The 14,379-nt window shown below is 48.8% G+C and overlaps 1 protein-coding gene across 5 annotated transcripts in view; it reads left to right on the top strand.

The window, feature by feature from the left end:
* Positions 1-14,379, top strand: part of RTTN (rotatin) — a 126,984-nt gene that overhangs the window by 49,585 nt on the left and 63,020 nt on the right. For 3 of the 5 annotated variants that reach the window (XM_066246635.1, XM_066246636.1, XM_066246637.1), the window contains 9 exons: positions 932-1,071; positions 4,712-4,883; positions 6,404-6,503; positions 8,512-8,600; positions 8,970-9,087; positions 9,945-10,041; positions 10,670-10,738; positions 11,965-12,153; positions 12,768-13,007. In XM_066246635.1, coding sequence (XP_066102732.1) covers positions 932-1,071; positions 4,712-4,883; positions 6,404-6,503; positions 8,512-8,600; positions 8,970-9,087; positions 9,945-10,041; positions 10,670-10,738; positions 11,965-12,153; positions 12,768-13,007 — 1,214 coding nt within the window. Of the gene's footprint in view, positions 1-931; positions 1,072-4,711; positions 4,884-5,927; positions 6,307-6,403; positions 6,504-7,380; positions 7,483-8,511; positions 8,601-8,969; positions 9,088-9,944; positions 10,042-10,669; positions 10,739-11,964; positions 12,154-12,767; positions 13,008-14,379 lie in introns of those variants that run through there. The other 2 variants (XM_066246639.1, XM_066246638.1) reach the window with 2 other exon arrangements.

A 14,379-nucleotide genomic window follows, 5' to 3' on the forward strand; every position in this document is an offset into this window, starting at 1 on the left:
GTGGGAGGGTCAGGGAGCTGCAGGCCTTCACAGCGATTGGGGGGGGGGGGGGCGGAGCTCAGTCTCGTGTGTGTGACGGCTTCTGGGCCTCTGCGTAGACTTCCCACGACCGGACTTGCGTCATCAGTTATTTTTATGCATGTGGTTGACCCGAGTGTTCCCTTAATAAACTCGAGGAAGCAACTTTTCCAGCAGTCCCTGTGGGTGTTAGAGGAGCGAGGGATTTCAGGCCCCTGCCCCCTCTGATGAGGAGGCGGAGGAGGCAAAGCCTGTAGGAGCAGTCGTGGAGGAAGGGTCCTTGTGGACCAGGAGCGGGGCCTTGGGCTCTGAGGCTCATGTGGTTCGAGTCCACGCAGGCGTGTCTGCTGCGCTCCACCTTTGTCCTTTGGGGATGTTGATTGCAAAATGGCACCAGTGTTAGACTGGTGGAGTCAGTCTGCACCTCGTTACTTGAGTTCTGGCTAAGAACAAATTCAGAGCCAAGACTCAAACTATAAGAGGATGTTTACTTAGAAAGTCACAGAGGTAGGAGAATTGAGCCTAGAAGAAATGGGCTCAGGAGACAAGTTACAGAGACAAAGGAAGGGCCCTGGGAGCTCAGGGAGAGGGAGAGGCAAGGAAAAGGCTGTGGGGGAGGGGTGGAAAAAGGCACGGGTGGCTGTGACCTGTAGAGTCCCTGTCTCAGTGTGATTATCTGGGGGTCCCAGGGGAGGGTGCTGGGGCTGAGGCTCCTTGGTCAATGGCATGTTTTGAATACCATTTTAGGTAGGCTTCTAACCTCATGCATGTTAGCTTGAAAAGTGGCATTTCAACTGAATTAAAAGAAATTTATGAGTTGCCTGACAAGTCAATGCAATTCTTACTTTCAAGTTAAAAAATATAAAAAGTGTATATGATCAAACAGCAATGGCATTTGAATGACATCTCTTAGGGCTATGCTGACACGGAAGACCCCCTGGGTAACTGCATCCTCCTGCTGAGCAAGGCGCGACCCGAGGGAGGGGAGGCCATGCTTCCTGGCACCGCTCACCTGAGGTCCGTGCTGCGGCTCCTGCTGGTGAAGAAGCCAGCGTGAGTACCCGCGGGTTCATGGGAGGGCTTAGTGGGAGCAGGTTAAGAGGCGTTACGTCAGTGGTGATTGTCTCAGTGTGGCACAGAACAGAGCTGAGGGCGGTGAGGGAAAGCGGTCCCTGTATTATACAGAGAGGAGACTGGTGGGTGCCCCAGAGGCAGGCCAGGGCTTTGGGGTGCTCTCCTAAAACATTCTGGCCACCCCTGGCACTGTGGTCCGCCCCATGTCAGGGGTGACTGCCATGTCCGGGTGACTATGGTGTCCAGGTGACTGCCGGTTTGGGTGTGACTGTGGTGTCTGGGTGACTGCCGGTTTGGGTGTGACTGTGGTGTCTAGGTGGACTGCTGGTTCAGGTGTGACTGCTGTGTCCGGGTGTGACTGCTGTGTCTGATGTGACTGCAGTGTCTGCTAGGTGACTGCCGGTTCAGGTGTGACTGCCGTGTCCGGGTGTGACTGCCGTGTCTGATGTGACTGCAGTGTCTACTGGGTGACTGCCAGTTCAGGTGTGACTGCTGTGTCCGGGTGTGACTGTGGTGTCTAGGTGACTGCTGGTTCAGGTGTGACTGCTGTGTCTGGGTGTGACTGCTGTGTCTGATGTGACTGCAGTGTCTACTAGGTGACTGCCAGTTCAGGTGTGACTGCCATGTCCGGGTGTAACTGCCATGTCCGGGTGTGACTGCAGTGTCTACTGGGTGACTGCCAGTTCAGGTGTGACTGCTGTGTCCGGGTGTGACTGTGGTGTCCGGGGTGACTGCCGTGTCCAGGTGATGCCATGTCCAGGTGTGACTGCCATGTCCGGGTGACTGCCGTGTCCGGGTGTGACTACTGTGTCTGGGGTGACTTGTGTCCCGGTGACTGCACTCAGGGCTATAGGTGGCGTGCAGGCGGGGAGGGTCCGTGAAAAGGAACAGACAGCAGAAGCCCACAGCTTCACCCCGTCTCCTCCATACAAACTGTCAGCCTGGCGTGAGCCTTCTCTAAGCATCTGTTCTGAGAAATATGGTGTTTCCTCCATGTGCAGGGGACCAGTTGACCCTGGTAGCACAGTGGTCAGATGGTTTAATCTTGGTTGGCTTGTCTGCCCTGTTGTTCGGGAAACTGAAAAGGGTCCTTTCCTCCACTGTTCATGTTGGTGTCATCTGAGCTAGAAGGAGTGAGAAGACGAGTGTTGTCGCCCTTCCTCGTCAGCGCAGCGTGAGTGTTCTCTGTGCTGTCCAGGTGACTGATCAGCCCGTCCCTCACTGAGCAGGGAAATAAGCTCGCAGTCCCCCGCACTAGCAGTGATGGGGAGGAAGCGTCCGTGGAAAGGGCTGGGAGGAACAAACGTGCTTCTGACAAAGGACAGTTCTGTTCTCCCCAAACCTCATGTCAGAATAGCACAGCGGCTTGCTTATAAGCAAGTGATCAGACTGAAAACAAGTAAGTGGCCGGAGATGAAATACTGACTGACAGTGGGAGGAGGTAAATGAAAAGGAGGGACTGCAGTGGGAAATTAGGGCACTGCAGGGCGGGTGGAGGGGGTGTCCGCTCCTGGGGCATGGCTTCCACACGTCATTCCAGAAACTGTTCACTGAACACAGTGCAAATTCATTTTCTGTTCACCCTTGGGGGCCCTAGCTCTCCAGGCAAATACATTCTTTCTTTTTCTTTCTTTTTTTTTTGTATTTTTCTGAAGTTGGAAACGGGGAGGCAGTCAGACAGACTCCTGCATGCGCCCAACCGGGATTCACCTGGCATGCCCACCAGGGGGCGATGCTCTGCTGCAATCAGAGCCATTCTAGCACCTGAGGCAAAGGCTACAGAGCCATCCTCAGTGCCCGGGCCAACTTTGCTCCAGTGGAGCCTCGGCTGTGGGAAGGGAAGAGAGAGACAGAGAGGAAGGAGAGGGGGAGGGGTGGAGAAGCAGATGGGCGCTTCTCCTGTGTGCCCTGACCAGGAATTGAACTCGGGACTCCTGCATGCCAGGCCAACGCTCTACCACTGAGCCAACCTTCCAGGGCCCAGGCAAATACATTCTTATTGAGCAGGACATTCCAGGGACATAGAGATTTGCACCCCACGAGCGAGGGCACAGCCAGGCCCCATCTTGGGTAAGGCTCGGTTACACAGAACTGAAGACAGTGTGGGCCACAGGTTTGACTTCATTGCTGGTTCGTTCTGTCCCATCCCTCCAGGCAGTCAGCTCCTTAGGCAGGGACCCTGTCTGTTGGCTTCCTCAGCACTTCATGGGGTACCGTGGACGTAAATATGCTCAAAACGTATCTGTGGAAAGAAACAATGTAGGGGACACATGACGGGACCCTGGTGCCCAGGCTAACCCCAGAAAGATGCTAATATATGGGCCAGAAGAGGAGATGCATCCATGTATGCTTTGTGCACTCCTCTGGCTGTCTCCTGGGCTGGGGCCTGTCCCCGACTGACGGCCCGGATTGAATGCAGAGGGCACGGGCTTGGAACAAAAGGGGACAGGAACAGCATTCCGCAGTGTCTGGCCGGTCTGAGCTCCAGGGGGTCACAGCAAGAGGAGAGGGGGGAAGGGGCCCTGACTTCTCGCAGCATCTTGGAGTGGTCACTAGCCTCTGCCAATGAGTCTGTCAGAAACAGGACAGTGAGTTCCTGCTCGGGTTTGGGGAGCACTACTGAGTGGCAGCAGTGGGCCTAGGAGCCGCGGGGGCGGCGGGGGCCAGTGGCACCCACGTGGGCTGGCCCATCCGGAATGCAGCGTGGAATACAGGGCAGAGAGCTCGTCAGTCCCACTGTATTAGTTGTGTAAAGCGAGTCAGGGTTATGGTAGGGGACGTCAGTGGAACCCTGATGTGGCCGTGGCTGTGGCCGGGATAGGGAGGCCTCCCCCAGTGGGCAGGTTCTCACTGTCTTATACTTCAAGCTTGGAACTGGGGTTATTGTTACCACTGGCCCAGTTCCTGTGTCATTCAGGAACCCGTCAGAGCAGCGGTAGGCAACTGCCTGTCGCCCTGTGTCCCTCTCTGGGCCCTCCGTCCCTGTAGAGGTGTCTGCTTCCCGCCTCCGTCTCTGCTGGCCCACGTGCGGTGCGGCCTCTCTCCTGACGTCCCTGCTGCACACTCAGCCAGTGCTCCTGGTCCATTCCGGATGAAACAGGCGCTTCATGGGAGTCAAAAGTGTATCCTCGATCATACGGGGGGGGGGGATCTGTTTGATTCCTAATACAGTATCAGGTTTCTATACATCGTTGTGATACTAGTTACTAGTGTGGTCACTGCCCTGGAGGTTTGAGTGAATTTGACTCTGCCCATGGGTGTGTGACCACCTGTGGGACTGACAAGCTCACAGGATGTGGCAGCAGGAGTCACAGGCTTACTTTGCAGGCTGAGGACTGGAGTTCAGGACTGACTGAAGTTCACAGTCTCAGCGAGTCTGCATCTTCATTTGTAATTTTGCTTATTCTTTATTTCTGCTGTTTATTTAAAAAACAAAATGAAAAGAATAATGGTGGTTATACACTAAATATTTTAGCAGGAAAACTAAAACATTACCAGTACTGTCAGGATAAGCATGGCTGATTATATTAACATGTAACAGTTTGTTGTGATGCTGGACCGCCTAGTTCCTGGAAATCTGTGTGTCACCCGGTGCTGACGCTGCGCTCTGTCTCTCCAGGGTCCGTGCGCTGGCCTTGAAGCTCCTAACCTGTCACCTCACGCAGGAGGAAGGGGCAGACCAAAAGCGCCCTGCTGTGGATGCCAGGCTTCTCGCCAAGGCTATTAATCTGTTTATTGTGAAAAAACCCATTGAGCTCAAGCTGGATGACAGAAGAGAGCTGGTTATTAAGGTGACTAACTTCTGAGTGCATCGCTGGGTGGTTGTTTGATGTGTTTGTCTGTCAGTACCTACATTTCACCTCCAGTTTGTCTTGTTCACCAGACAGGGAGAGAAGTGTGACAGCTTTGGTGTGGGTATTCACGGCTACGTTGAATATTCTGGCTTTGTTTGGCTCCTGGAGACATTTATATACTGAGCACATACATTTCTGAGTGCCTACAATGTGCCAAGCACTGGGTCATTTTCATTTGGTATATACCCTGGAAGTGCGACTAATTTGAATGGAGTCTTAAGTACAATGTAAGGCTCACCTAGAGGGAAGAAATTCTGTGATGACTCTAAGAACATATATCCCTGACACAAAGCTATTTAGAATTCTTATTATGTTGGAAGTTGCCTGTGATAGCAAAAAAGAAAAAGTTCCAACAATAAAAACGTTTTGCTCCATTATAAGAGGGAAAAATAATTTAGGGGCTAAAGGCAGTTCACTTTTAAGTGTCGAGCAGCCCCCAGAGCCTGTGGCAGTATCGGAGGCCACCTGGGACCCGAGGGAGACAGCACTGGAAGAAGCTGGGGCAGTTCCCCGGCAGGTGGAGTGGGGAAACGGAGACAGATAACTGATTCAGACTGGCCCCGTCCAGCCCTGACTCACCTGTCTCCTTCCCCCTTGCACGACCACTCTCTTAGTCATGCAGCCCTCCGGACAGTGAGGTTCTGGTCAGCATCAAATCGTCTTAGGAACAAAACCTCAGGACTGTTGACCGCAGAGTTAAGTTGTTTAAAATGAGGAAACACGTTCACTGTCCTTCCAGCCTAAGTGGGGCCACGTGCCAGCGAGGCAGGACCGGGGATCACCTCCCCCCGGGCCCCGTAGCAGGTCCTGTGCCCTGTGTGTGGTAGGGAGGACGCGGGAGTGGCCGTTCTAGAACTGCCTCGTGAGTCATGTTAGGGCCAGCAGGCAGCAGTGGGTGGGAGGAAGGAGGAGAGTCCGAGAGTCCAAGAGTCCTCACTGTTCTTTTTATTGTTTTTTTGGGTTTTTTTGTGACAGAGAGACAGTGGGACAGATTGAGACAGACAGACAGGAAGGGAGAGAGAAGCATCCATTCTTCATTACAGCTCCTTAGTGTTCATCGACTGCTTTCTCATACGTGCCTTGACGGGGGCTCCAGCAGACTGAGTGACCCCATGGTCAAGCCAGCGACCTTTGGGGAGGGAGGACCAGAGCTGCTGCTGCCAGCCTCCTGAAGGCGGACAAGAGCAGCGTCTCAGGGCTGCCGGCCGCCACCTGCAGAGTGTTTTCCGTCACCTTCTACATGGAGAAACTGGACGTTAAGAGAGGCTTATTTGACAGGATGGCCCATTGTTTCAGACCCTAAGTCCTCTCTACCCTAGCACTTTATTTTTGCGGATTTTCATGTAAATGTATCACTTCAGTAGGTTGCCTTTTTGTGTTTTTGTTCTTATGGTATGAACTATAAAATTTTATTGCAGAATTAGTAGTAGATAAATTTTCTTTCTTTTGGTTCACAGCCTGAGACCGTGGAGAAGGTGTATGAAATCTTTGTCTCAGACGATGTTGACCTTGTCTTGAGACAGTCAGCCGCAGAGCAACTAGCTGTGATTCTGCAAGGTAATGCCCGTGGGGGCCATGTCCGGGTGGGGGGCCGGCTGTGGTGGCCAGGCCTGCTCTGTCTGCTGCGTAACCCTCGAGTTGAGTGCTTTTTACATTTTTTAAAAAGTTGTTAAGAAAAAACCAAGAAATGAAAATAAAGAATATGGCACAGACTTGGCCGCATAGCTCAGTTGATTAGATCATTGTCCTGAATTGCAGAGGTTGCTGGTTTGATCCCCAGTCAGGGCACATATAGGAGCAGATTGATGTTCCTGTCTCTCTGTCTCCCCTTTTCTCTCTTTAAAATCAATGAAATAAATGTTAAAACCAAGAGGATATGCCACAGAACCCACACGTGGCCTGCAAAGATGAACCTGTTACATTTAGTTCTTCACAGAAAGTCGGTTGACCCCTCGTCTGCGTTACCATTATTTTACCTGGCATGTCATCTGATAGAGTCGTCTTGCTTCCAAGACGTTGGTCTCATTCTGACAGTAGCTCGCACACTCTCTCTCTGTTGACCAGACTGTGATGTTTTCAGCTTGTTCTCTCGGTGGTGAGTCAGTCAGACAGGACTTTGTGGCGAGATAAAATAATAGCAATGTACTGTTTCTGCGTTTTTTTAAAGGTTTGTTTTAAAAGAATAGTAGAATATGCTATTGACTCTGTGGTGTTGTTATTCCATTTCTTGGGTTATTTTTTTACTTTTTTCTGTGATACATGTAATTAATCTTTAATGTGGGAGAGAAACGTTAACTGTGTCCTTCCGTGGAGAGACATTTTCTGACTCAGCGGACGGGGCGCAGTTAACATCTCTGTCCTGGTGTTAGCGGAGACTGGGATGAGAGAGTAGTTTGAGAGAGCACAGGGACCTGAGTGTGGCTTTAGTAGCCACAGCGCAGACCACAGAAAACATGGGAGCCGGACAAAGGAGATGGAAACATTCTCAGAAAGTGTTCTTCCAGTGGCATGACCGTTTCCGAATGTAACAGTCTGGGTACGCAGTCGACTGGGGTGCAGTGGACACTACTTTTCATTAAGTGGCTGCTAAAGAGCCTTACCTGTTAGCTGCTCCTCCAGGACGAGTGTGTGTGTGTGTGTCTCAGTGTGCGTATTCATTGAGAATGTACCAGAACAAGTAAGGAGATTTGCGAATTATGAGATACTTGTGACTAATCCAAAAGCAACTAGAGTTGTAGAGCTGGTAATAGCCCTAGTGTGTATGTGTGTGTGAGTGTGAGAGTCTGTTTGGGCTGCTGTCCTAGGACTAGGGTCCAAGTCGAAGGAGCTGGCAGGTCTGATGTCTGGTGAGGGCAGTTCCCTGGTCGTAGTCAGCTTCTTTCCTGACGCTGCTCCCGGACGAGGGACAGGGTCCCATTCATGAGGGCCCCGCCCTCAGGACCTCATACCTCCCAAGGGTCCCACCTTCTTATACCATCACTGTGGGGATTAGGGCTCTACCTGTGGATTTTGGGAGGATGTAAATATTGAGTCCACATCAGTGTGCACACACATCCACATTAAAAAGTTCATACTCTTCAGAAATATATAGAATGTATTACAATCTCTTTCCCTTTACATTTGCTATTCACAGTTTGAGGTTAGACATCTTATTAACAGAAAAATGATCTTCCCAAAATTATACATTAACTTGTGAAGAATTGTAAACATTTTGAGACTATGAATTTAGAGAATTGTCAATGAAACAATATAAAAACAAATTAGTCATGTAACGATTTGTTTATATATATAGGATTCTAGTACTTTTCAGAGTCTGAACTAGTTTATTCTTTTTTAAGTTTTTATTTTTTACAGTACAGGAGTAAAATCTACTTATTTAAAAATATTCAAATTGTTCAGAGATGTGTTAGTGTGTGTAAGTAAAAAGTTTAAAGTTTTATACTCTAATTCAACAGCAGGTATAACTATTTTTAATAGTTTGAAGGTTATGTGGATGTCTGTTTTGTATTATTAAAACTGCAGGAAATGTTCTTGAACTTTTAGTAACTTATTTTTTGGTCCACAGATATTAAGATGCATGCCGTGGTGAAGAAGTTCTGCTTGATTGACAAGATAATTGAGTATTTAACTGAATGTGTGGGTCAGGACGGGGAGGTAAGACTATTGTACATCAAGACATTTTTACAGATTGACATTTGTATTAATCAGATCTGAGAGTGAATTCAGCTGAATTTGCATAAGTCCTTGGATTTTTAGGTCCCAACACCCCTACCTTGCTATTTTATTTCTAAGAGTGGGGTCTCCATAAAGAAAAACTAATCTTTAAATTTCTTTGTGATCTGTAAGCACAAGTATACGCAAAGCTTATTTTGAGCAAAAAATAATTCTTAATGTTTATTTGCATTTTTGCTTCACACAGTGTTGATAAGACAAAGTTTAGTGTAAGGTATTAAGGTGATGTCTGAGGGTGCTGTGTCTCAGCTCAGAGCTGACGAGCCCCCATCACTGTTCCGTCCGGGCCAGGTGCTGGAGTGTCTGGTGCAGCCCAGCCTGGTGCTCCTGAGGAAGGTTCTGTGTGCCGACCCGGCCGCCCGCAGCTCCCTCGCCCAGCAGTCTTCTCTCCTGACCCTGCTCTTCAGAGGTGAGCCACACATGTCCTGCTCATGGTGACACTGCTCTAAGGTTCAGGTGTTGCTGTTCTACTGCAGGAAACACTTTCCATTTTACTTAACAGAGTGTAAAGTTTTCAGTTACTAAAAATAACCCCATCGCAGTAGAAAATGTGTCGTACGTCTGTGGACGTTTGCCAGCCTTCCTGTCCCTGAGTAGAGCCCAGAGCCAAGAGGGACTGAGCCTCGGTGGCTCTGGGCGCCTTGGTGACCCTCCCGTCAGGAGCCTGCTGCGGCAGCAGCCCTCCCTGCCCCCTGCAAGCACCTGCCCACGGCCTTGCACCCTGAACCTTTGCTGGGATCTGATTGTGTCGTTAAACGGGCATTAAGAGTAGACCCATCTGTGCGGAACGGGGACTGGATCATCCCGATTGACTCTGAGCATTTCTTTACTTACTACATTTTATAGAGTGGTTTTTTATAACCCACTTCTGTTTGGTTGTAATTTAGTAATGTGTTTAGTTGGAAAAATTCCATGTAGTTTTGTTCTCTTTTTCTTCTATTCTGATTGTTCTCAGCAGAGAATTTGCTTACATTTTATACTATTTTTTTCCCATGAAGTTTGGGCCACTGCCTTTAAATGTTCTGCAAGAGACATCTTGATTAAGTGTCTCAGTGTGCTGAAACCGATTAGTTATCAGGCATGTAAGAGATAAATGATATGTATCCTCGAAATATTACCAGATCATAGATTAGAATACAGTCATTTTATTTAAGCATTCTTATAATAATAGCGTCTCCTCTCTTCAGGCTAATATATTTTAAATTTGAAGTTCATTCTGTCTAATATTTTATAAAGTTATACATGCATCGTCTTTTTGTTTCTCAGTTTCCCTGATATTTCATGAAGATTATGCTGTCGTGACTGAAGCCGGAGCATTATTCTGTCTGCTGTTATTTGATGAAGTCTCAAGGATGGATATGTGGTGAGCTCTAAGAATTTCGTAAGTTTTTACTCACAATTTTTTAGCTATGGTTCCTGATGCAGCCTTATAACAATGCATGGGAGCGTCTACTTACGAAGCTTATGCTTTCATGGTAAACATAACCATGGGACAATTTGGGTTGGAGTGAGTTTTCAAAAGCCCATTGGCTCAAAATGTCACCCTGAACTTTTTTATTTTTGAACATTACAGAGTACAAAATTTTAAATTACTGCAGTAATTTTTGTGATACATTTTTCAGTATATACTCTGAATTTTGCATGTTTTTATTTAATATTTTATTTTAAGAGACCTTAAGGAAGATGTTTAACATACTGTCTGTCTAGTACTGACCTTGAGCCGGGTAAGCAGGATGGGGGGGCACAGACACACCTGCCGCGCAGCTCCCGCGCTGTGTCTGCTCTGTGTGGGTTGTTCAGTCGTGGCCTTCCTGCAGGACACAGTCTGCTCCACATAGCAGATGCAGGAAGCAGCAGGTTCGTTAGTTGGTACTGAGTGGTGGCTGCTGCTGTGTCTCGTGGTTTGCGCTCCACCATGGAAGGGAGGCAGGTCATGCTGGGGGACGACGCTGCCCACTCCGCCATCTCCCTGTGTTTGCTTCATGGAACAGGTCCGCCACCCCTCCTGGCATGCCATCCTTGCCATCGGTCTTCAGTCTGCCGCTGTCCATGTGCAGAAGGTAAAGGATGGATTGCTTTGTTTTGTTTGGTTTTGAAGGAAAACTGGTTATGGAAAGGGAAGTCGCATCTGTACACGGGTCACAGGTCATGGAGCACATGCCCTGTACGACCTGCAGTGTTCAGTGTGTCCTTCACAGTGGCGTAGGTGGGCTCTGTATCCGTCCCCGTCACCACGGCCTTACTGTGGTGGCGGTCAGGTCCACAAGAAGGCTGAGAACCGGCAGTGGGTGCTGCGCACCATCAGCCTGGGCTTAGTGGTCATTCACTCGGGGCCCGTCTCTCTCTCTCTCTCATGTATTTATTTATAGATAATTCTCCCTCCTGACCCATTTCAAGATAACTTTCAGAAATAATTTTACTTTTCTCCTGTTATTCTAGCATATACCTCCTTAAATCTTTAAAGAAGGACATTTTTTTTACATAACCACTGTAAATATAACAAACATAAAGGATACAGGTCATGAGTACTGTTGATAAATTTTTCCAAACAAATGCCCCCATTTAACCGCTGTGCAGATGACACATAGAATGTTACTTGCACGCCAGGAAGCCTTTCGTGCCTGTCATCACTTCCCACCCCCACAGAGGTGACTTGTTTTAATTTCTGTCACTCTGTTATTTTTGCCCTTTGTAGAGTGTTCTTGTAATCAGCTTTTTTGCTCAGTGTGGAGAGACCTGTCTGTGTCGGTCACTGTCACTGCTCTGTTGGATTCAGGTGTGGACGGTCTCACACTGTGCCTACCATTTGGTCAACAATGGCCATGGGCCTTGAACACATCGGGTCAGAGGACGTTTCTGTGTAGTTGCTGCTCCCAGACTGTGCCCCAGTGCTGCATCGTCACCGGCCTGCGGTGTGCGGTCACCCCCTCCTTTCTCCTGTGTGAGAACACACAGACCTAGAAGCACTGAATGTCCAGCGGCAGGAGGAACTCGCCAACGCACTGCGCTGTCCACACAGCGGAACACTGCACACTGCAGTAATGTGCTAGTTGCTGTGGCCGTGGGGCTTGCCGTCAGGGGCGTGAGACGTCTCTGCAGACTGCTCTTATACGCATCGGACATGGCAGGATATGCATCATTCTCAGGAATGAAGCCCCATGTCCAGAGAGCGTGGCAGCTGCTGTCCGATGACGGAGCATGGGATGCAGGCCCCACCCTCATCTGCGGCCTGTCCTGAGCAGCGTCAGGATTGAAAAGTTGGTGATGGTTTGTGCGTCTTCTTTAGGTATCACCTGCCAGTCCATGTGCGGGGCCACCATGCCGTGAGTCCCAACGCCATCGTGCTGCCGTTGTCTGTGGACTGCTTGGCCTCAAAGCCGGTCTCGGACATGGTGAGGATGGCGTGGAACCTGTCGTGGTGTCACGGGCCCGAGAACCTGGTGAAGCAGACGAACTCCGAAACGGGGATCCAAGAGTAAGCTGCGACATGTAGTTGAAACGGCACTCACACTGAACTAACTGGTTAAGTTTTCTTTTTCCTTTCGGTCAGATAGTCTGTTTATTGTCATCTGATTGTGCGTTTGCACTGAAGAGGGTAACTTTTACTCTGCTTTAAAGATTTCATGCGTTCATTACATTTTTAAAACTATCACACAAAGAATTAAATTAAAAACTATGGAGCACCCATGCTGTGTCTGAGGCTAGATAGGAGTTGTGTAGTTGGTTGATGTCTGTCCCTTGGAATAGTGCTCTGGCTTCTGGTGAAGGTCACTAGCGTGTGTAAGAATGTGTCATGACCGTGATGGTGGTGGTGGTCATCACTGAATACCGTACCATTCTGATCTGTCTGAATTTTATTGTTTGAACGAAAAGTACTTTGTGGTTGTAAAGCAGGAAGATGTCAGTACAAACACTTAGGATGCTCGTGCAAAAGCCTAACATTGGCAGATACACGCCAGATTTTCTCTGGGCTGTGAGTCTGTCTTTAATGAAAAGAAGATGAAGCTAAAACTGTGTGGGGAATGAGTTTATAATAAAAGTGAGCTATTTAATAGCTTTGTGTCCCTCTTTCTTCTTCCTGTGGTTTAGATTCTCAGAGACACTGCGGCTCTCCTCAGAGGACGCCCTCGCTCTGGAGCTGACGCACACGGCCAGCGGGCTGCAGGGCTGTCTCCGTGCCATCGCGCAGGCTGCCACCCACAGGGATGTCCGGGCCGCTGTCACACGCATGAGGTTCTACTTTCTGAATGACAGATTGTCTTTCCAGGGTGGTGCTGGGCCCTGCAGCACTGCCTTGAAGTCCTTGGCTTGGCACACCACCCTGAACAGGTCAGTGTGAGCGCGGTCATCCTGTGCCGAAGGTCAGGACGGGGCTGTTGGGTGCATTTCCATGCCTTTGAAGATAAGAGCACATGTTCTTCCTGTTGCTCTCATGAGAGAAATGCTTTTATAGAAGGAAAACCATCAGGAATTTTATCACCTGCAATAAAGATCTGATAATAGCAAAAGAGAAAAATGTTTAACTGACTCATTGCAGTTTTGAAGGAACTATTTATAAACATAACAATTTTAAAAATATCTTTTTTTTTTAAAGTGAGAGGCAGAGAGGCAGAGACACAGACTCCTGCATACACCTGACCAGGATCCACCTGGCAACCCCCGTCTGGGGCTGATGGTCTGTCAATCTGGGGCCGCTGCTCTGTTGCTTAGCCACCGAGCTATTTTAGTGCCTGAGCGAGGCCATGGAGCCATATTCAGCTCTCAGGGCCATCTTGCTTATTGGAGCCATGGCTCGGGAGAGGAAGAGAGAGAGAGAGAGAGAGAGAGAAAGGGAAGGGGTAGAGAAGCAGGTGGTCACTTCTTTGTGTCCTGACTGGGAATCAAACCCAGGACTTCTACATGCTGGGCCTATACTCTACCACTTAGGCAGCTGGCTAGGCTTAAATCTCTTTATCATGGAAAACTTTCTTACCTTATAAAAGTAAGTGACTAGGCTATGACACGAGTGAACAAGCAATGTTTGTGTCTGTCCACATTACAGATGACTCGATGTCAGTGGATTGATGAATAGGTTTGGTACAATTGTAGCAGGCTGTTTTATTTTGTTTTGCCCTTGTGTTTTTCTTTTAAGCAAATGATGTTATTTTTCGTTTTACTGTGACTTTCATGAAGTTGAGTGCCTGGTGTGGGGGTCGGCTAGGGGCTGTGGGAAAGTCCCTGCTTGTCAGCGTGACACATTTAAGCAACAGCTGATAGTTGTGCCTTTGAAACTGGCGAGCCTGAGCTGCAGTGGTTGGCAGCAGTTGTACATTTGAACCTGCATGTGACTACTAGAAAGTGGGTGACTCGCTCATTAAACGTAAAGCGTGCACTTCTCAGAATGTGCGGCTGTGTGAGTCTCCGAGGTGCTGACTCCTGTGATAGGTCGGCTCCCACGATTCAGGCATCCAGTTCTGCGTTTCCAGTGGCGTGCGGGAGCCAGCTGCACCGCCTTGGAGAGAGCCGACCGAGGCTTACACTGTCAGCATTTGTGCGAGTGAGGGGGTTTAAACAGAGCCACGCTTTGATACCCAATTATGTAAATTTACCATCAAATAAGTTATATGAAAATAAAGCCAACGAATATGCAAAAGTTATTACTTCCTAATTATTTTACAACTCTTTATGGGGTTATTTAATCAGTTATAGCTACGTGATAGAA

The sequence above is a fragment of the Saccopteryx bilineata genome, chromosome 11 (genome assembly GCF_036850765.1).
Source record: "Saccopteryx bilineata isolate mSacBil1 chromosome 11, mSacBil1_pri_phased_curated, whole genome shotgun sequence".
NCBI lineage: Eukaryota > Metazoa > Chordata > Mammalia > Chiroptera > Emballonuridae > Saccopteryx > Saccopteryx bilineata.